Below are 22135 nucleotides of genomic sequence, written 5' to 3' on the forward strand. Positions count from 1 at the left end.
CACTGGAGGACCTGCAGAGTCACAAGACTTGAGCAGTGGGAAGGATGCTATCCTCATACATCCTCTCTCAGAGGAGGTCCGAGTTTGCATCCTCTTTGTCATCCTTTGCTGCTGCTGCTTCCAGCAGATGATCAAACAATCCCTTAAAGTCCCTCTGCTACATTCACCATATCACCCCAAGCCATGCTGGCCAGCTTGTCCCCGTTTAGCTGTGGCATTACGCAACTGACACTCCAGCATCCTCCTCGGCATAGTGCAGCAGGGCTCACAAGGCTACAGAACAGTGATAAATGTTTGCATGTGTTTCGTTCTTTATAAAAACAATGCAGAAAGGATGAGAGTCCTTCCTAGAGATGGCAAAAATACGTGTGGGGGATGACAAGAGACTACCTCCTCCACCTACCACCACCCTCTTAGAGGAAGCAGTGGATGCCATTACTAGCCAGCAAACCATTGGCTGATTCTACTGCCAGTAGGTTAAGCACATCACAAGGTGCTATCTTTACCTTGTTTATGGAGAATGCACTCAACTAATTAAAAGGAAAAAAATCAAGGCCAACATCAGATACTCATTCTCAGTGACTATGGCGGTTCGCTGAGTGTGGTAAAGTGAATACCCAGCGTCAGGTTTGCTGGGGAACAGCTGTGATCTTCACAGGGAAGAAAACAACAATGCCGGTAATGTACCCCCGCAGGTGCTTTTAGAGGGAGACGGGCTGTCCCCTACATCAAAGACAATTGGAGCACCTCCCAATAGTGAGATGTGAGAAAAGGTTTGAGGTTTGAAAGACCTCACATAATAGGTGTGTAACCAAGTGTATTGGTTGCACACTCCACCGTAATGGATTTATTTACTGGAGTGCCTGCAAGGTCCTATTGCACAAGGGGCCACATGTACAGGTCTGTCTGAAGTGGAAAACTTGAATGATTCACAGAAGGCTTGGTGGAATGTGTGGTCACATGTGACAAAAACTTACCTCTTTGGTATCACCTAATAATAAATGATATAATAATATTAATAATAATAATTTCCATAGAGGTTTTTGTTAAGTGTTTTACTGTAATTCCTATTTTGACATGACCAAGTTGTACCACTATTTTTATTACATAAAAAATGTTGGTTTTGTTGTATTTTCTGAAGACAAATGGAGCATTGATGTTAATGCGTTCATCAACAAATAGCAGCTGATATACAGTACATGAATACATTTTCCAGAGTGTGGGACAAGGTGATCAGTGGCTCCTGTAAGATCCTGGTGTTTGTTGCCCTGGAAATACTGCTCAGCTACAAAATTATTCTGCTGGGAATCAGCCGACCAGAAGGGGTGGCCAAGTTTCTGAGCAATGTAAGTAAACTGCACTATTCTCAAAAATGAACAATTCAACCAAGTTAGTTACATATTGTTGGTCTTTATGTCCTCACGATGTGTTTCCCATACAGATGCCGCAGGAGAACACAGATGCAATCGTGACTAAAGCAATTGACCTATGGCACAAATATTGTGGCACACCAATGCATGCCATGTAGCCTGTAAGGAAATCCGGTTGTTGCCTTCCCATGATGCACCAGCAGTTCACTTGACTCTGATAAGAGAGTCCCAACTGGACAGTGCATAAGTGAACAAAAAGTATTGTTGGATAAAATGAGGAATCATTTTTAGCAGACTTGAACATTGGGAGCAACTACAGAAGCAGACATGTCTCAGAGGAGAGAGGTAAGTGTGAGTGTTTGGAAAAAGACAAGCAGACAAAACTGTTACCCACATGCATTTGTTCTTCTTTGCAAAAACATTTGAAAAGTCATTTACTTTCTTTATTTACAAGTGGAATTCTGTACATGCAAACAAAGTAGAATCACTTACGATTGTGCATACACACACACTCGCACACGTTCATACACTAAAACATCCAATCCATTCTTATTTAATGAAATCCCAAGTGATGAACGATTATAAATTGACTGTAAACGATATACACTTAATAAAAATATGAAAACAGCATATTCTGGCAAATTGGTGATTGGTTTTCAAAATTTGCAAACAATAGGCAGTTATTTTTCTTAAGCTTTAAAGGGACCCTAGCATGTCCTCTTTTCAGGAACTTTTAAAATGGTACTGGATCTCAGCAGGGCACTATAGTAAGTTTCTTTTTAATAAAATACTCCATAAATCTCAAGTTGCGTACGCGGTTAATTTACACACTTCTCCTCTTGGCTGACATACTCTGATTCAGCACCTTACTGCAGCCACCATGCTTACTCTGTTGTGATTGGTCAGGTTCAGAGGGGAGGCTTCAGCCCCCTCACTTTCTGCCTCCACTTTCTGCCTTTAACTGGTTACGTGCTAATGGTTAATAAATTAAAAAAAAAAATGTTTTGTGTAATAGTTTGGCTACTGTTGGTGCTACTTACTGGAGTATTCTACTTCAGCTTCTTGGTTTTAGAAACAAAGACAAAAGTGTTGAACTACTATGTTTCTAACGTGTAAAATCATATCAATAAGTGTTTCATATTGATCATTGACATAATTATGTGTCTACAAATAGTGTATGAAATGAAGCATGGATAAAGTGTAATCCCTGTAAACGTGGCTGTAGAGGCACAGTGAACCAGAGGGTTACTGAACTGTGAACAGCCAACATTCTGAGATGCATTCAAACTTTGCTTTGGTTATTGGGGAAACTAGAATCTGCAAAGAGATTATATTGGTGCCTTGGTTAACGTCATAGTCCGTTCCAGAAGGTCCGACTCAAACCAAAACGGAATCCAACCAAAGCAAATTTTCCCATAGAAAATAATGTCAGTCCAATTAATCCGTTTAACCAAAAATGTGAATAAAAAAACATCTTTTTATAGACGATAATTGTAGTTTCACATGTAGAAAATGATTCAAAATTAATTACATATGACAAATAAATGGACAACTGAGCATTTAGCATTTAACTTTTACCCATTTTTTTTTTTTACCTGGGCAGCTTCCGGCTGCCGTGAACGTGCTACTGTAAGTTTGAATGCTTATGATTTTTGTTGGAACCACAAATGAGTGCCATGGATGTAAAAATGAGACAGGCAGAAACACAAAATGTCACCCTCGAAGCACCGCCGGGTTGATAGACTGTTACACGGGAACCAGAGTAGATGTGCGTGCACTGCAGCCGATGACGAAGCCACTCTGTCACATTTACATACCTTTGAAATGATAACGGTCTTCTCTTTTAAGCTGTAAAATTTTGAGGTCTTGCACCCTTGTCTTGGTACGGTCCATTGCCTTTTTCTTTTGTGCGGTCCATGTATTTGTTATATTGTGTATCTTTCTACAACTCTGATATAAAGTATTGCAAGATTTCATCTTGGGACGTGATCCAAGATGGTGGCGCAAACAAACCGGACGGTATTTTAGACTCTAAACAAGCAGGTGAATGCAAGCGAAGGCCAAATTTGAGCAAAAACTTGGGATGCTAACCCAAAAACACGCTAACCGGGGCGGACGTTAACCGAGGTACCACTGTATTGACATATGAACAAATAAAGGAGAGTCTGACATTATTGCTCTGTTCATTGATTAATTTTGCCCTTGTACTTAATAATACAGGTCACAATAGTCAAATGGAGTTTCACTATACACCTTTTGTGTCCAGTACCCAATTCCCAACACAGTGCAATTGTAACACTTGCTAGAAAAGAATTATCTCGGGGTTAGTTTAAATACTTTTGTGACCTGAACAAAACCATAAGACACACTGACTTAAAAGCCAGATGCCCAACATGGCCATAATTGATATACAGTATATCGATTTTTAATTCATGTTTTCAAGTTCAGCCTTCCTCCTCAAACTCAACAAAATTGGCACTGATTGACTTCAAATAACCTGTTCAGAAACAAAAGTGCAAAGTACACTATCATAAAAAACTTTTTTTTTTTTTTCCAAATCTGACAAAAGATGCCAATCCAGAGATGACAGGTTTAATAGTCTTTTGGCAGCCTGCCTGTGGTATGCCATCACCAGAGAGATGCTCCGCAGTAGAAGGGCAGCATCGGAGCAGTCTGGACAGTGTTCACTTGTATAGGAATAGAAATACAACCAAGCTCCCACTTCAATTTATGGCCTATGGAACCTGCAGAAGAAATGAGAGCATTAGAATATATATGCAACAAACTGCAACAACAACAAAAAAAGCTTTTTAAGAAGTGCAATATACAGACGAGATCCCCATTCACATGGACCTGCAGAAATGTGTGCTAGGACAGGGCTGTCTCAAATTGAATACTTCCGTCAGTACACTGAAACAGATACTACTGGTAATAGTATGCACTGAGTTCTTGAGCATGCAGATTTTGACCAATTAGATAACTGTCGCTTACTGGAAATGACAATTGTAATGTTTACTTGCTTGTTCTTCTGTTCAGTACTTTCACTGCTGCAGGTTGCTCCTCAGCCGCAATTATTTTAAGTTAATTCTTCCCCTTCCGCTACGTAGCCAAGATGGCGACTATTAAGGACGGCAACGATCAGTCACTGAATACTCATCATTTTGGGTGGTTTTGAGTGCAACACCCGGGTACTGACAGCATACTGCTTTTTGCTGTACTTTTCACACTTGTGCATTCGACTCTCTCTCAATATGCACACTTACACTTATTCATTTGAGTGTATAATTGCATTTGCACTGAGGATAGGCATGTCACTTTGTAAGAAAACCCCTTGTGTACATGCACCGACTGCTAGTCCTCCTATTTAGAATACAGCCATATTTGGGGGCTCAAAGGTATTTAGACATTTGACATTCTTTCTTTTTGCCAGGACTTTTGTTTTCAGTCAGTGAAAAGACTGTTTTGTTGGCTTAAGAGCAGACCACGGACTTGGCCATTGAAGAATATTCAATGTATTTTCCTTAAAAATGTGGGTTTTTTTTTTTCCAAAGAAAACCACTAACAGTAGAGATGCTCGATACTGGATTTCTTGATATACGTTTGTTGTCCAGCAATTAATATCCGATGCTGATATCAACCGATACCAGCATGCAGCAGCTCTTCCCTCAAACTGTCAGGGCACACCTTTTGTGTAATGAATCAACATATTATGCTTGTGTTTACTGTGATGTCACTGGATGCATTTCGCAAATAAACACCATTTGTGCAAAATAAGACAAATACTGAAATATGCAACGTATGTTATTATCCAATTAAATATGGCTGGATTTTTGTTTGTGGCATAAGCATCCACATATAAACAAAGTAAGAGGAAGTTTTGAAGTGGAGTTTGGTGTGGTAGATCACTGCATGTGTGTATTTTGTTTGCAAACATCATGTAGTTTTACTCTTACCTGGTCAAGTGACGACTCGACTCATGCACCTCCATCTCTGTGCTTTTAAACTCATTCAGTTCTTTCCTTATGGCAGCCTGGAATGACATAAAAAGACAAAGATTAGTTAATAAAGTGTTTATGTTAAGGAAAGAATGTTTAAGTCTTTATGCAGGAACCTTGTCCACAGCTGTTAGTCTAGTCCAGGGCTTGTCGGCTCTCCTGTCGTAGTCCTGAGCCTCTGCGACCTCCACGTAGTCACTAAACCGGATGAGGATCTTTGCTTCCCTCAGCTCCTCCACTGTGGGCCTCTGGCTGAGCTAGAGGTGGGAGGAAGGGCTGAGTGTGAGCCATAAACACAAACTAGCTCAATTCACATTTTTAGCTAGATTATAGATATTGTTGATAAGGAAGTTATTATTCAATAGTAAATACAATGGAATCTCCAAAGCTGAACACCTAAAAAGTGATACAGTTTGGAATTTAACCAAAATTTTCTGGTACCTCAAAAGTCAGACACAACATTAGGAGTGTGTTTGGTTTCTCTTTGAGCAATGCAACTTACTATTTAATAGTAAAGGATCTGGCTGCTCAGAACCATATGAGCAACACAGTCGTCCCTCGCAATATTGCAGTTAACGTTGTGGCAGTAATGACACAAAATATTGAGACCTTACATTACATTACATTACCTTAAAGGGATAGTTCCGATTTTTTGACATGAAGTTGTATGACATCCCCATCAGCATTATAATTCAACAGCGACTTACCCCCCACTCGGTCTCCTAAGTCCAGTTCTGGTCATATTTCTGTGATGAAGAACGTAGTTCTGCTTAGTTGCTGGGGACAATTAAGTAAGGAATTTGCATATTGTTTTGAAAAGCCAACGTCTTTACTTAATTGTCCCCAGCAATGAAGCGGAACTCCGTTCTTCATCACAGAAATCTGACCAGAACTGGACTTAGGAGACCAAGTGGGGGGTGGGTCGCTGTCAGCTATCAGCCATAGCATGTCCATCATGGTAGAGTTAAAAATATAGAGATAAATTCTCCTCCCAAACTGTGTGGAAGTGGTAAGTTTTTGGCTTCTTAAATTTAGAAGAAATACATTTGAGACAGCTTGCTAGCTAGAGGTCGTCCTAAGTCCCTGCAGCATAAGAGTTGCAATGTGGTGTAAACAATGAATAACAGAAGTGTAAAAAAAAACATATTTTCAAAGTCAAACAGGTTTTCTATGCCCTTACTAAGAAAGTATTCAATTTATTAACATTGAACTCTATATAGCGGAAATTAATTTAACGCGGTCGGGTCTGTAACCAATTAACCGCTATAAACGAAACACAACGGTATAGTTAAATATCAGTTATATACAGGGGGGTATTGTAGCGCCATGTTCGTCAATTAGCTCAGTGTTGTTCTTCCGACATCTTTTCAAAATACACTTCACGTGTAACAGGATGCGTAAAAATAAAATGCATAAAATAATGCTTAACAAAATTTGTGCTGTTTGTCCTTTGCAGGCACATTAGGATGTGCAATGTTGACTAGTAATTTCATAAACAGCAAGAACAAAGATTTTTTTCAGATGCTGCCTGCTGACAGACAAATTGATTCCAGCAGTACCTGTAAATGCCACTTGTAAAGATAAGATCAGTCAGTAATTCCTCTCCACGACATGTCTGACCATCAAAGCATGGTTAGTTTTAATTTATTTTAGTTTTATTTAGTTTTTAGATCAGTGGTTTATTAAACAATGCTATTACAGTAAAGAACATTAAAACGTTTGTATCATCTGTCTTACCTTTTTGGATAAATGTCTCTTGATCTCCCTCTTCTCTTCTTGCTCCTCAAAATCATTTCGTGCTAAACGGGACAAGAAAAAGTCTGATCTCACATAATTACGATTTTTTTTGTTGTTGTCTTTTTCATTCTATTTTTAGCATCCAAAGTTACGTACGTTTCAGGATGTTCCTTTGTTCCAGTTCCTCTGCAGTTGGACGTTGACTCAGCCGTCTGGAAAGAGTACATTTGTATCTGAGGTCCAAGCAAGTTGTTTTCATGGTCAACCTAACTGACACAGTGCTCTGAATAAGGCAGTGTGATCGGATCACCTTAACCCATCCATGCATTTTCTATTACTGCTTGTCCTCATTAGGGTGATTAGCGTATGGTGGTTAAGCCATGCATTCATGGAGAGATCATCCAAACTCCACACTGAGATGCCCAAACAGAGAGTCAAACCCTCGATCTCCTGACTGTGAGGCCAACATGCTAACCACTCCAACACTGTGCAAACCCATGTCACCATATTTTGTAAGCTACAAAGTTCAAGGTGATGCTTTCTAATGTTTGCATTATTCTATACATTGACTTGGTTCTCTTGTTTTGGTGTTTAATAGTAGATAGCCAAGAAATTTAATAGAAGTGTAAAACAAGATGGCAACCAAAAAGGAATTGAAGAGGAAACACTACTTATGCTGCCTTTTGAAAGAATGGACATCTTGGAGGTTTGCAAAGGAGAAATGACAGTGATGACAAATTAAGGTAATTTGGGCCCGAGTTAATAATATATGCTGTTAAAAAGTTGTGAAAAAATGTACATTAATCTATAATGTAGACAATGATGCCAAGGAAACAAGGAAAACAACCAACTGTATATGTCAATTTACAGTTGAAGGATGACGCATCTGTAAAACCTAATCACTGTCACTGCTGACACATACATCTTAGAAGAACGCTAATGGTGGCTTAAAACCTTTCACACTTGCAAACATGAAGCATGAGGAAGAAACTATAATACTAGTTCATTTATGAATGAAAGCTTTTAGTTTCCTTGTCAGAACAACTACACTTTAATCCCAACAACAATGCTTGAAACATTTTGCAGGTGGGTATTGACTTTTTGTCACTGCTGACTGTGTCCCCACCTGGTGAGTTTGGTTGCTGTTTGTTGTCGGGACTCAAGTCTCTCCTGATCTGACTGCAGTGGTAGAATGTTCTTCTCCTCCAGCTCTCTCTTCGATGGACGGTTACTCAGTTTGATGGCCAGAGAGTCTTTCCGTAACACCTTCAGGGCCAGTGTGCCTACATTGAAAATGTCGTTAATTAGAAATCTACATTCATTGATCACACAGCTGAACTTCTACGCAACGGTCATGGACTACATTTGTCCAAGGACCCTCAGCAGACACTGTGATGGCCAGATGCTCTTGTAAAATATAATTAATATGGTATCCTAAGTAATCTATTATTTATTATTTGTTAGTTTTGTATTTATTAGCCGTTGTCAGTGTTGACAGACTCATATTACCAGTACTGCAGCAAGCCACTAAAGTCCAGAGTCTTGCAAGGGTCCAATTTTAAGGGTGAGGTGGTTCTAGAGTTGTACTCTAGAACCACCTCACCCATCCATAATCAGAGGTTTAATTATAAACTGGGCCTGATTTACATTTCACATCAATTTTTACACCAGTGCTGTGATTTATATTAAAAACAAGTTGGCTGGAGATCTGTGTACTTGTACACTCTTGAGCTGCTGTATGCACATTTTGTGCAATAGATTTAGTGTCAGGACTGGATTCAGTCATTTTATTCTGCGCGCCAAATGGAAAGCCCTTGATGGGCCGAATGTGGCCTGAAGGCCACCAGTTGACGTTGACTTTTCTACGCTCTGCAAGTACACCTTATGCTATGCACATGCCTCTCTTTACATTGCACTGTATTATAGGTAAAATCTTTCTGTGCAAACTCGGTGTCTCGCTTAATTAAAAGTGTGTGTGTGTTTGAGAGTGAGCAGGTGCCCATGTAACAAAATGAAATCTGAGGAAAACACCTACTTATAAACATGGTTTCATCATCTTCCTCTTCTTCCTCCTCCTCCTCCTCATCCACTTCTTCCTCCTCTTCTTCTAGCTCTTCTTCGTCATCCCCATACATAACAGTTAGATCCTCACAATCTGCCTCGTTGGGGAGATTCTCTTTGTCGTCACATTCGATCATCAGTGTGGGAACAGCACGCATTACAGAACTGCAGTTGATAGGAAAGGGAAGAGGTTAGGAGTTAGGAGTTTCCTTTAAAGATGGCTTAAGATGTGTTTTCTGAATGACAGGATTTAAAATCTCACAGCAACTGAAAGTACAGTGGAAACTCCAAAGTCAAAAGTGTTCCCCCGGTTTGAATTCTGTTTATTCCCGGGATGGCCCTACACCACTTTTTCATACTGATACCACAATGTACAGCTGTCAATACCGATAATCTTCTTTCTAGTTAAATTAATAGGTTTGCATGCATATACTTGACTTAATATATATACATAAAAAAATGTCAAACTGTTCAAAAAATATTCTCACCCTGAAGGAAGAAATGCAATTACCCCCAACATGACACAATGCTGCGGCTGCTGCTTTTTATTTAGTCATAAACGCATGTGGCCGTTCAAAAGTGAAAGTGTACAAAAGTTTAACTCTGATTCTCAAATCTGAACAAATGAAAAAGGAATCATAATTCGGAGTGGCATCGTCGAGAGAAGGGCATCATCACCCGCAAGGTCTGTGTCCCTGTTTGCATTGGTCATGAATATGCTTGTGAAGTCGGCGGAAGTCGAGTGCTGCTGCTCAAAGGCCTTGGGAGATGGATGGTATCGTTGGCACCGCACTCAGGTGCTGCGGGCAGTAGCAGACACCATCTGCACTGGAATAGACGGCAAACGGCAACACCCCTCCAAGTGTACCAGAACTTTCTTAACCTTCAAGCAAGTGAAAAGCCCCAGACCCCAAAGAAGACTCAGGGGGTTGCTTGCAACAGCAATGGACTAGCAGCGACTGGTTGACCTTGGGAGACCGTTGAGATTCCCGGACATCATTGCAGCAACAACTCTGTGCACGCGTCTTGAAAATGGTTTCTCTGCTCTCTGGAAGGTTCCTCACCTTTCAAACCTCTGCATGGTTAGGGCCAGGGTCTTGTTGAGTTCCTCGATGATTCGGCTTGGTGGGTGAAGAGGAACAGGAAGCGTCCCGTATTGCAGGGGGTGTCCGCCGACGGGAACTTGGCTGGGAGGGGCAGAGCACTTCTGGAAGGCGAGTAAAGAGGGTTCCATACTCCCTGCAGGTACGGAGATCATGAGCTTCTTTGGAGGTAGAGGCGGAGATAACTTCACCGACATGCACGGCAACTTTACCGGGGTGCCATCTGTAAGTTGAAGAATATAAGCCGCTTATGAAAAGGACAAAAATCATTCCTATTACATTCCATTATGGGTTTGCAAAGACAACTGTACCTATGCTGTGATTTGGTATCCTGGTGAAAGGTTTGGGTGGTAGTGCAGGTGGTTGCTTGTGTACCATAGGACGTCTGAGGAGTGTTGATTCAGCATCATCCCCTGAATACAATGAAGGCTTCTTTGTGGGTGGAGCCTGGATTAATTTATGGGTGTGGTTCTGTTGACTTGTTCCCTCACTGGGGATCTCAAACTCTAGTGAGCCTGAGGAGAAAAAAGACAGGAATTTCCTCAGTGGTGTTATTTATTTATTTAACACTTCAGTGGTGTTAAATGGTTCACACCATCGCCTATTAGCATTGCAAGTAAGTTATGTTCTGGTAATTGAAGACTTTAAATGACCACGTGCTTGTGAATACGATTGGTTTTGTGTCCCTATGTGCCAGTCCTATAACTGACAAGTGATCAGTCCAGCGTGTGACCCAATTCTCATCAGTCAACTGGGATAGCATCGAGCTTCCCCGTCACAGTGGTATAGAAAATGGATGGACAAAGAGCTAGACACAACAGACAATGCTGCAGATGTTTAGTTGCCTACCTCCTGTTGCCACCGCTCCTTCCATCGGCTCCGCGCCTTCGGATTCTGACACGCTGCATTCAAGCACGGGAGAACTGCCATTCTGCAGCTTCTCCTCTTCCTGTGAAGACGGGGGTGAGCTGTCTGCAAAAGCACAGCACAAGAACAAGACAAGGTGAACCGGGAGAGATGAGCGAGAGAATCAAAACAGACAGAAAAGAGACAGAAAAAAAATGCCAGTCACAAGTTGTAATAAATACTTCACATCAAACACATTTTTATCTTTGGATTATATATTGGTTTGTTTCATTAATGCAAAATACACAAGTTTATAAACACTAATATTTAATATCTTTTTACCCAGAGCACAGATTTATTTACATGTTTTATCGGGTTATGACAAGTTATTTGAGTTGAGTCTTGAGTTTCTGCTGGCAGCGACAGTTTGGTCCCAAGGTTCGACCTCTCATTTTAGTGATGTGAGTCAGGAGGTTGGAGTTGACTCCTCAGAAATGGCGCTCGGGGGCAAAGGTTATTGAGGGCTTTGTAGGTGAAGAGGAGTTTGTATTGTCTATGGTGATGGACGGGCAGCCAGTGGAGCTGTAGGAGGATGGGAGCAATGTGGTTATGTTCAAGAACAAACCGACAATGACCGTGTGCTCACATGACTTTTATTTCCATCTGATGCATTACACACATGCGCTAAACATAGCGCTTTGCGGCAAAACACATCACAATTATGAGTCCGCAGCACTGTCTGTCCTGATGCTGTCAGGCACACCCCAACGTGCAAACCAAGAGGAGAGGAAGTGCTGACCCGTCGGGCTGGTCGTAGGCCACCAGGAAGAAGTGCTGCTGCTCAGGCATGCAGTGGAGCTGCCCACACATGTCCAGTTGGATGTGGGGCCATGGTGCCGATGGCCATGGCAGGGCCTGCAAAGGTGAAGATGGGGACGAGCTAGCCTTACCCTGATGAGGCATAGTCCTTTACCAGAGTCTCCATGTCTCTATTGATGGCCTCATGTAAAATCGTCCCCTCAAAGTGCAGGGGATACAGTGCACAGAACCCTTGCCACAGACGTAGTTTCAGCATGAGAGGTGGGGTATAAAGAAAAAACCCCAGGTGGGTCACAAAAGAAGTGAGGTTGCAACTGTCTGGATGCAGGTAGCCTTGGTGGGGGAGCAGCTTGGAGAAGACCGTAGAGCCGTGGAATTTAGTGGACATCTCATGTGTTGTGGCTAATAGGTATTTGTCTAGGATCACTGCTCTATTTGCCTGCCTGAGGTCGACACAGGGCCGCAGGCCACCAGTTTTGTTTCTGCCACCAGCAGGTTGGAAATCCAGGGTGACTTGTCAACTAACTCAATAATGGCAGAAGCTTCTGCAGCTCGGCCGTGATGTCCTCACGGAAGGCGGTGGGCAGTTGGTGCAAAGGTTGAATAACTGAGGACACGGCTGGGTCAAAGAGCGACCGGTGATTGCAGGTGGTGAGGTGGTCCAGCATGGTGAAGAGCGACGGCCAGCCGCACAGCCATGGCATGGCCACAGTCAGTATGGTGGAGCCCGTATTGTCTGTAAAGGAGAAGCGCAGAGCGCAAAACAGATCAAAGCCCATCAGGATGGAATAGTGGTGAGACACTTGACAGAGGAACACTGGGAGGGTTGTGGAGCCATAGCACACAGAGAAGGTAGCAGTGTGTCCAAATGTCTCAAATGATCCATGCCAGCGGTACCACAGGATTGGTGGCTGGCCAGGCAGAGCGATGAACAAAGGCAGAGGTGAGAAAGAAAGCTCTATCCTCGTCGCCAATATTATGTCCAAGAAGTGAATAACCAGGAAGCTGGAAAAAAATGTATACACTGTGGTTTAAAAACTACAAAACCAACAAGACTGGCCATATTCTGTGCTGCTGTCTTTTTGTCAACACCACTGTTCTTCCTCCCCCCAGCCATTGAAAAAGTTGTCATTGCAATGACAAACATGGATCAGCTCGATCTTTATGGTCAAGAATGGAAGACGATGGGTGTAGTGACCCACCGTACATGCCTACACGGACCTTCTAATACTGGCTGGTGTGTACAGGCCCGAGGTGGAAGACCAATATGTCAACCATGCATGCCCCTGTTCTGTACCATACAAGAAAACAGCACATACGTGTAATGGTAGAGTGTTGTAAAAAATGCACTCTGCCTGCTCTTTGGAACATTCAGGTTTGATCATGCATTTATTAATATGGCATAGACTGTTAAGACATTCTAAATTAATTTGTAGTTTAGTGTTACAGGAATTTACTATGAGGGAATTCTTGGTCAAAATTGACCCAAACCATACTGTGAAGGCATCACCTATGAACAGTATGTAGAGTTTTTTGACTGCAGTAACAGAACTGGACCCGTGATATTCAACTATGTTAGTAAATTTGATGTTTGTACATGATGAAGACTGACCTTTCTCGTAAACTTCCTTCAGCACTCCTTTCTTGATGAGCTCTTCTCTGCTTTGTCGTGTGGACATTTTCCTTTCCAGCACTGAGCAATAAGATGGCAGTTAGTGTGTTGAGTTAGCTGAGTAATCTGTTTGCTGCTTCAGAGGGTTGTTCATTATCATTTATCACAAATCCGTCTTACAAATTTAATATTTTAGGCTGAAAGGAAAGGATGTATATATTATACATGCATTATCTCACAAAAGTACACTCACACTTCAATCATTTTTACTACACTATATCGTCTCAAGGGACTATACTATAGAAATTAAACTTGGCTATACTTCACAGTAGTCAGTGTACTGCTAGTATAGCTGAGGAACTACACATCCTGTGACATTTTTAAGCCGAGCGTGAGATGGACCAAATGGCAGTTCCCAAACACATCAAAGATAACAACTGTCTTGCTGAGGAAGCTGAAGGTGATAGAGTGGCCTATCAGTGTCTTCAGACATGAACCCCACTGAGCACCACTACTACACTGACTACTGTAGTGATAATACCCTTTGCATTGACACTTCCGATCCACCGACTCCCAATGTTCACTTTGTGCTTTAGTGGCTTCTGTACTGCAGCTTCCTCCCCGAGTCCAAAAACATTTCTAGGTATGTTCTGGTAATTGAAGACTTGAAATGACCTGTAACGGGTGAATGTGATGCTGGTTGGTTGTGTGTCCCTATCTGCCAATTCTGAGAATAACTGGTGATCTGTCCAGGGTGTGTCCCGCTTCACACTCTTAAGTCAGCTGGGATAGCATCAAGTTTCCATGTGAATCCAACTGAGCAACTGTGGGGCATCCTAAAGCGTTAGGTGGAGGGGCGTAAGGTGTAACATCCACCAGCCCTGTGATGTCATCTTGGAGGTGTGGACAGGTCATTACTGGAATCATAAGTAGGATGAAATTGGCCATCACTGTGTGTCGCCTTGTTTCTACCAGGCTCTTTTTAGCCTATCACCACTTGAGGCCACTCTACAAAGGTATGTCAGTGTCATCTCCCTCACTTGCTCTTTGGTGGTGAGACCCACCCACTTCCTGGTCGCCTCACATCCTCCCTTCTGCTGCCATCTATAGACTGTTCCTGAATCTCCCCTTTTGGTGGGACAACTGACAGGCTTTGTCTATTTGCTAATGTGTGCTGCCTGAGGCACGTCCCTTCATCGCTGGCAGTCACATGCAGCTGTTACTTGCAATTAACAAGCTTTCTACTGCTTTGACTGGACTCTACTACTTTTCCCGTCTGCTCTGCTTTGCACACTTTACGACACTGTCGCCAGAATCCTGGAGCTTCACCTGCCTGCTGGCCTCTACTGTACCCTGGCAGAGTTATGTTTTGTGGAGTGATAACGCCACATTTAACACACCAGCTCCCCATTCACACCTAAGATCTTGCAACACAAATGAGTCACATGAACCTTGCGAGAAAAAAAAATAACTAATTGGGCCCAATTAGTTCAATTCAACGTTGGGGTGTACTCACTTTTGTTTTCAGCGGTTCAGACATTAATGGTTGTGTGATTGAATTATTTGGAGGGAAAAGCAAATGTACACTGTTATCCAAGCTGTACACTGACTACTTTACAGGGTATCAAAGTGCTGTTTCTTTTCTGTCCCAGGAAAAAGCTATAACAGAATATTTGTGAGGGGTGTACTCACGTTTGTGACATACTGTGTATATATTACAGTATAATAATAACAAATAACATTTGATTAATTGTAATTGTTGTTAAACCAAACGGTTTTCTTGAGCAAAATTGCCACGGTGGCATTATCTGGCTTTCTATGGTTCCTAAAATGGTTGTGGTTCTATGTGTACGTGCTGCCACTCACTTTTTCTCACTTTTCTGAGATACTGTACACATTCTTTTCTTTGCAGCCTACAGTTATACAAAAGAAAGTGTTTGCATTTTTATTGTCCTGCCTGTTTTTTGATAGGATACCTTTTCCGAACCTGCTGAGTGAAAACCTGACAAGGAAGTCGAAGTTTAAAGTTAAGATGCACTCAAAACTTTCACTGGCTTTCACTGCAAATCATTTTACAGGATGCAATTACAGTTAATATCACAGACATTTATTAAAACCATGATATTCGTCTCAGGTTTTTGTGTCCTTTCTTCCGCCACTATCAAGGAATAAATCATTGAAAATGTTCATTTTATTATCAGTATAGCTTAATAGTGAAACAATTGCAACCATGGAATTTCCATTTCACCTACAACTAACAATTTCAAAATATACATAGAAAATCCTTGGAAAGATCTCTGCAGGTTCTGCGACCGTGTCGTATACTGTACGTATTAGTGCACCGCGCATTGTGTACCTGTGCTTTCTGACCATTGTTTGTGCTTTTTACCTATGTTAGCTATTATGGAGGTGAACGGAGATGTTGTGTGTGTTTTGTCCTCACCAGCAGAGGTCTGCTTGAACTTTTCACTCTTTTTCTTTCTCCATTTCCAGGGTTTAAAGAGACGCCCCAGGGTGGCAAATTTACTTCTTCGCCTAATTGGAGGTGTGTGTGTACCAGGTACCAGTGAATCAGAACGCATTGCTGCCAGCCTCTCCACTTCTTCAGCTGCAACACAAAATGAAAACAGCATGGTCTTTAACATGGAAAGAACATTCACAAAATAAGTTTTTTTTACAACAAGCAAATAATACATTGCATCCATTGTGTTTTGTCGTACAGACACTGGGGACAGACAATAATACAAATTTTGGGATCAATCCAATACAAGACCATTATTACCAAAACCGATACTGGCACAGATACTTTTTTACTTGAAGGCCATTGCCTGTGAATATTCTCATTCATCCAGGTCATTGTATTCTCTAGTCATTGAATCGGGACTGTTCGAGTTGTCTTAGAAGACGTTTCGCCTCTCTCAGCAGGCTGCAACAGCTAATGCTCAAAGACTAGGTGGGACAAACACTAGTCAGGCTAGATAGCACAGCTCTAGTCTGAGACTTGGTGCAAGATCCAGCGTATTTATCCTCCTAAAGGAGGAGGCATGTCCAGACAGGAATGGTTTTGCTATTTTGTGGGGCATGACAGAAAATAATTGAGAACCACTGCAGTGTGATTATTTAATTTCTCCTGCACAGGAGAAGGAATAGAATTTCAAAGTTCATATAAATCTAAGCAGTGTTTGTTGTCTTCCTCCTCCTATAGCTTTGAAGTGATCTTATTCGAGGCGGGGTGTTCTCGTCCAGTACTTTGTGCGGTGATTTGTCTACTATCTAATTACTATAATAAGGACTTTAAAGATGACTTGTGGGGTTCTACTGGGCTCCATTCTTGGACCTGTGCTCTTCTCTTTTTTTATCTGCTGCCCCATTTTTAGAAAGCATAAAATTGCTTTCCTCTGTTATGCAGATGATACGCAAGTGCATGTGCCTCTAAAACAAAAGGATGCCTTTACGTTACAGAATTTGCTGGACTGTCTTGAGGAAGTAAATGCCTGAATGGCTCTAAATTTACTCAAAATCAATGAAAATAAGACTGTGATAGTCTTTGTTCCTTGTGCTTCTCGTGAACTCCATCACAACTCTTAAGACTGAGTTGTTTTTATTTATATTGGCCAGCTTTGTTTACTTACATTCTGTGATGTGATTGATGCTCTGCTCAGCAATGACCGTCTGCTCAGAGGCAACAAAATGTTCAGGGCTTTTGTTCTTTCAGCAGTTTATTTCTAGCTCTCTCACATCCATTCAGCTATGTACCTCTTCATCCTCCTTGCTTTGACCGAGCTCAGCATGTGTTGGATTAATACAACGTGACACAACAGCAGCGCCTGTGGGAGAGTGCTTGTGTGTGTGTATACGTCCCTGAAAATGCGTGAATGACAGTTGGCCTATCACAAGCGTTTGAGTCACCCCCTATTCTCCTTCCTGTTTTCATCACTTCTGTCTTGATAGGCGACCCTCACCTAAACAGCAACCTGATGGGAGAAATGCTTCAGAACACAACTTAATGTAAAAACATTAAGTTTGGGTGCAAATTGGGTCATTTTAGTGCATCGTTTGAGTTCTTCAGTCAATCTGCTCCGTACTTTGATTCCACATACAGATACGCTGAAGGTTTTTAGTGATGTGTGGGCGTATACGTGTTTTAAGTCAATTTTTTTCTTAAGATCATATTTCCTCTCTCTTGATGAAAAGAATCGTATTACGTTTCTGGGCAGCTCGTTATTTTTTGCTCTTCGCTAGCGATAGTGCCAAGGGGGAGCCACAGCTTAAAAACCCTCTTCTGTGAATAAAGTCTCCTGTTCAGGAGTACTTGGTCTTCCCAGTGAAATGCATAAATGGACAAAGACAAGCGGATAAGACAAACGCAGTGTGTCAGCATTGTTCTGTAGAGATGGGGAGCAGGGCTACAAGCTCTTGCACCGGTCTATTGCACTTGTGGCCCAGAGGCCATTTTTGAACGGGATTCCCTTGTTCTGATAGGGGATATCAACGCTCATGTTGGCAGCGACAGTGAGGCCCGGAGCGGCGTGATTGGGACGAATGCCCCCTGCCCCGACGGGTCCTGACAGTTATTTGCAGTTGTGCGCCAAATAGCAGTTCAGAATACCTGCCGGACCTGCCAGAATCCTTCATCCAGCGGTGAGGGATGCCGTTAAGCTGAAGAAGGAGTCCTGTTGGGCTTTTTTGGCCCATAGGACTCTAGATGGAGCTGACAGGTACCGGCAGACCAAGCAGTTTGCGGCTTTGGCGGTGGCCAAGGCAAAAACTTTGAGTGGATCTTTGAGAGGATTTTGTGCAATGTTTGCTTGGCCATAACCTAATTACCTCCAGATGAAAATACAAAGGCAAGATTAAAAAAAGAGTGCTGATACAACAAATTAAAGATAAAATCAGTTTCATTCCGCAATAGAGCCAGCATGAGCACCAATTACCAGTATAGCGATACTAGAAACAATGTTATCCTCCAAATTGACCCACTATATTGTGTATCACCGTGGGTTAAACACTTTACTTGGCTCTAGTGTTGTCTCTGAGTACAATGACTATTTTGTCTGAGCTGAATGGAAGAATCCACATGCCAGAGAGGATGAGTGAGGGTTTTGTGTGTTTTTGGTGGGAAGCAGCAACATAATGGAAGTGCTCCTTCCCCCTTGTTAATTTCTTCTAGGCCTATTTAATATATGTCAATAACAATATATGCAAGATAGAACAGTGTCCATGTATGTGCGTGAGAGCTAAATGTATTACTTCTATTGTACTTAGAGAAAAGGGGTGGGGTGTTTCTAATGTGTAACTCCCACCATATTATACAGCCAATGATTTCCTTACAGAGAGGGCCAGTCTTTATATTTTCAACCTGCATTTTTCCCCACTTTCCTCTTCAAACTCTCCAGTTTCCTCACATTTAAGTATTCTGTGACTCAGTCTTTTGTTTAGGTCTTCTTTAGAGCGCTCCCTGCTTCATTGAGAATGTGCCAATGTCTGTGTCTCTGGGAGGCTCTGGGAAAAATATCCAACTGAGCTGACCTTGATTTACTGGATAATACAAGCAATGGATTATTAGGAACATACATGGAGAAAAGGTAAGGTTAAAGAAGATCTTCTTCCTACTCCTTTTCAGACAATGAATTGTGCATGTGTAATTACTATATGATGTTCCTTCATGTAACGTGTTGAGCATATCCGGAACAAATAAACTAACCAAAACCAACTAACAATGAGATGTATTGTATTATCGTATGGACCAACATAAAACCTGCGATTATCATACGTTATCATAGCAATATATGTTAGAATTTCAGATTAAGTAAAGGGTTTTATGCTTAAAATAAAAATGTACAAAATGCAAAATAGCAGCCTTTTCTGTGTATGTCAAGCGGCTGAATACCAGGAGATCCTTTATGCGGCCATGCATTCTGACTCACAGGTTCTCCAATAGCCTTCAGTCTGACTTATCCAGGTGTTCTGTGGGAAAAGAGGAGTGCGGTTTTCATCTAGGGCATCAAGACAACTCGCGGCCCGCGAATAAATACAATAAATTGATTTCAGGGTGACTGATTTCAGGATAGAGTCATGGATAAGTCTAAGAGAGTGAACAATACTGCGCCGTACACAATAAACATAAGGTGTTGGTTGGTTAACGCATTTACTTAACTCCATGCATTATGACACTTGTTACACTTACAGTATAGGTCAAGCCACTGCATCGGCCAAGAGTAAACCATACCGAGAACCCACACACATAATTTACGAACATCACAAATATTAATGACGATATTATTTGTTAACTATCATTTTCATCTGCTCTGCATAACTTTTAAAAGTTAATTCAATATATAGTGTCATGTTGTATTTCCACCATCGCTCATGATGATAATTTCATGGATTGATCTATTTAACATACAAGTTGGCTTATATCTTTTCAAATTGAAAGGCAAGTGGTATACTGTAGTTACGATACAATAACCACGCACTTTGTAAGGAAAGTCATGTACAGCTAATTGTTGCTTTTAAAAATGATGAATTCAGACCACACTGAATTCCAAGCAAAAGAGATATTATTGGTCCCACTCACACTATACACTGTAGATGTTCTTAATGTTGTGGTTAAAGAGTGTAAATCATCTTGGAGCATTCCAACCAGTACCAAAGTGATGAGACAACACCAAAAGCAACAAATATCATCTCACAAGTGGGGGTCATCAGCCATCTGGCCAAAGCAACTGTGACAAACTCTTGTTTACTAAACCTTTTATTCGCATCCATACCTCCATCCCACACACCTTGGTACAAAGAACACGACCACATGTACAGCTGCACCCATGCATGCACATAAGATTATACGTGGACTTTAGGGAAAACAAAAAAAGAGGGGGATGGAATTATGCAAAAAAAAAATCAACATCTGAACCCTCCGACATGAAATAGCTGTGAACCCAAGGAGTAGGTGTCAGGATGTGCAATCCCACTATTGTGTAGTAATTTTTGAGGAATAGCTAATGCAGAAGAATCCAAAAAAAGCATTGAGTCATTTGAATAAAATAATGAATGTAGCTGCCTACTCGGTTTCAGCTAGTAGTAAGGGGCAGCACCGTTTGCCTAGCCCCATCCTTCAACAATGCTTGACACGTTTTAGTTTGATCCTTTTGAGAAGGAGGTGCTGTGTTTAAGTAGAAAATTGGTGGGGACATCTGAGCCAGTGTGACTAGAGTGCATCATAAACTTCCATAAGCAAAAGGCAGGTTGAGTTGGTGGCAGTTGCAGAGCAAGCATGTGAGAACATCCAGCTTTCATACCATTAATGTAATATTACTAATACGGATGCAGTGCCTGGAATGTAGAAAGTGCAAGTCTAACCATGACTAGCCGTCCATGCACACCATGTGATTGGGATTTGTCACATTTTGGGGAAGGGTCCATGACATGGTTTTCGGATGCAGTGCGGCGTTAGTGGAAAAAAAAGAAGGGGGGGAAAAAAAACACACGTTTTGTATCAATTTGGGTTCAGCACCAATGAACAATGGACAGCTCCGCACTGACGCGTTAAGCCTTAATAGGCGAAAATGATAATTGCAATGCTGAGCAAGAGGGCGAACTCATATCGATGTAAAAATGGACAATGAGCAGTGCTTTAGCCGTGCAGCCTTTGTGAGTGTTTCGTCGTGACCATGGCAACAATGAAAACGTTTCGCACAGACAGCCCGTGCATCGTTAAATTCACAGGATTTGTAATCTACGCCTCACTTTCTCTCAATGCGGCGATTAGTTGACACAACATGACACAGCGTCACCCATAGAGCCTGCTTTATTGTCAATCCCTCCACTCATTATAATAAAGCCAGCCTATGTGGCGATTTCTCCCTCGCTCATTTCACCGTGCATGAGTCATAGTGAGGTTAGCATTCTCCAAGCTGAGCATCATGGGTACCGTCAGACCTGCAACATAAAACCCCAGAGTCACGCTGATGTCTCGGCCTGCCATTGCTGACCGTGCGATTCCTTTTACTATACGGCGTCTCCAAGAAACAGCAAGTGCAAACCACCAGCCACCACCGCCACCACATGTGGAGGTGTGCAGGCATCATGTGTCGCTGCCAGGCACCCCTACCTGTCTCCAGGTGCAAAGAGATCCTCGCTTCATTGATGTAAGGTGTGTCACTCTTGGAACGGACTCTCCGGATCGGTCTGCGGTCCTCCTCTTGCGGGGCCGCTTCCGCCATGTCCAGCGCCGCCAGCCAGGCAGCGTCCAGCTACGAACGGCGTGTCTGAGACTCGGCGCTGCAGCCACGCGAGCGCTCACCCGGGCTGACGACGCAGGAGGTGGTGGGGGGGAGTTGTAAGGGTGATGGGGGGAGGAGGAAAGGATAAAGAGGATGCCTGAAGATCTGTACAACTTCCCTGCAAACTGAGCTTCAGCTGCTCATTTTCAATGCAATGTAATCATGGTCTGTTGATTAATGGTTGGTAAAGCATTTTGAAATCCAAGCGGTAATTGTCATGTAGGTCACTCCCATTATTGCGTTGGAGTTCTGCGCCAATTGATCTACTTTTTTAAAAGCATCTTTCACGTTAATTACAGGTTAGCATTCT

At 42.1% G+C, this 22135-nt stretch overlaps 2 protein-coding genes across 7 annotated transcripts in view; one reads left to right on the forward strand and one right to left on the reverse strand.

Annotated features, from left to right (window-relative positions):
• The window catches only part of tbc1d7 (TBC1 domain family, member 7), a 28734-nt gene extending 9428 nt beyond the window's left edge, over positions 1–19306 (forward strand). For 3 of the 5 annotated variants that reach the window (XM_054789397.1, XM_054789395.1, XM_054789396.1), the window contains exons 8-9: positions 1217–1346; positions 1442–3544. In XM_054789397.1, the coding sequence (XP_054645372.1) occupies positions 1217–1346; positions 1442–1528 (217 nt within the window). In that variant the 3' untranslated portion in view covers positions 1529–3544. Of the gene's footprint in view, positions 1–1216; positions 1347–1441; positions 3545–7241; positions 7341–7456; positions 7615–7700; positions 8510–15514 lie in introns of those variants that run through there. The other 2 variants (XR_008572676.1, XR_008572675.1) reach the window with 2 other exon arrangements.
• phactr1 (phosphatase and actin regulator 1) lies at positions 1132–21883 on the reverse strand. Of its 2 annotated transcripts, XM_054789387.1 has the most exons (13): positions 21654–21882; positions 15987–16151; positions 13544–13624; positions 11116–11238; positions 10578–10781; positions 10228–10489; positions 9138–9328; positions 8229–8385; positions 7259–7314; positions 7103–7164; positions 5482–5622; positions 5324–5400; positions 1133–4114 (listed from the first exon to the last, which is right to left on the reverse strand). In XM_054789387.1, the coding sequence occupies exons 1-13, from the start codon at positions 21763–21765 to the stop codon at positions 4099–4101; spliced, it is 1647 nt and encodes a 548-aa protein (XP_054645362.1). In that variant the 5' UTR covers positions 21766–21882; the 3' UTR covers positions 1133–4098. The 2 variants fall into 2 exon arrangements, with proteins under 2 accessions (XP_054645363.1, XP_054645362.1); XM_054789388.1 differs by lacking the exon at positions 13544–13624 and having other exon boundaries at positions 1132–4114; positions 21654–21883.
• Positions 21884–22135: the final 252 nt, after the last annotated feature.

The sequence above is a fragment of the Dunckerocampus dactyliophorus genome, chromosome 10 (assembly GCF_027744805.1).
Source record: "Dunckerocampus dactyliophorus isolate RoL2022-P2 chromosome 10, RoL_Ddac_1.1, whole genome shotgun sequence".
NCBI classification, from domain to species: domain Eukaryota; kingdom Metazoa; phylum Chordata; class Actinopteri; order Syngnathiformes; family Syngnathidae; genus Dunckerocampus; species Dunckerocampus dactyliophorus.

Coding starts and splice junctions, on each gene's coding strand:
- phactr1 (XM_054789387.1), bottom strand. CDS start 21,765: ATGGCGGAAGCGGCCCCGCAAGAGGAGGACCGCAGACCGATCCGGAGA. Junction 11,239..13,543: donor GAAGGAAGTTTACGAGAAAG/GTCAGTCTTCAT, acceptor GTGCTTTTGCAG/ACAGCTCACCCCCGTCTTCA. Junction 10,490..10,577: donor GATACCAAATCACAGCATAG/GTACAGTTGTCT, acceptor TTCAACTTACAG/ATGGCACCCCGGTAAAGTTG.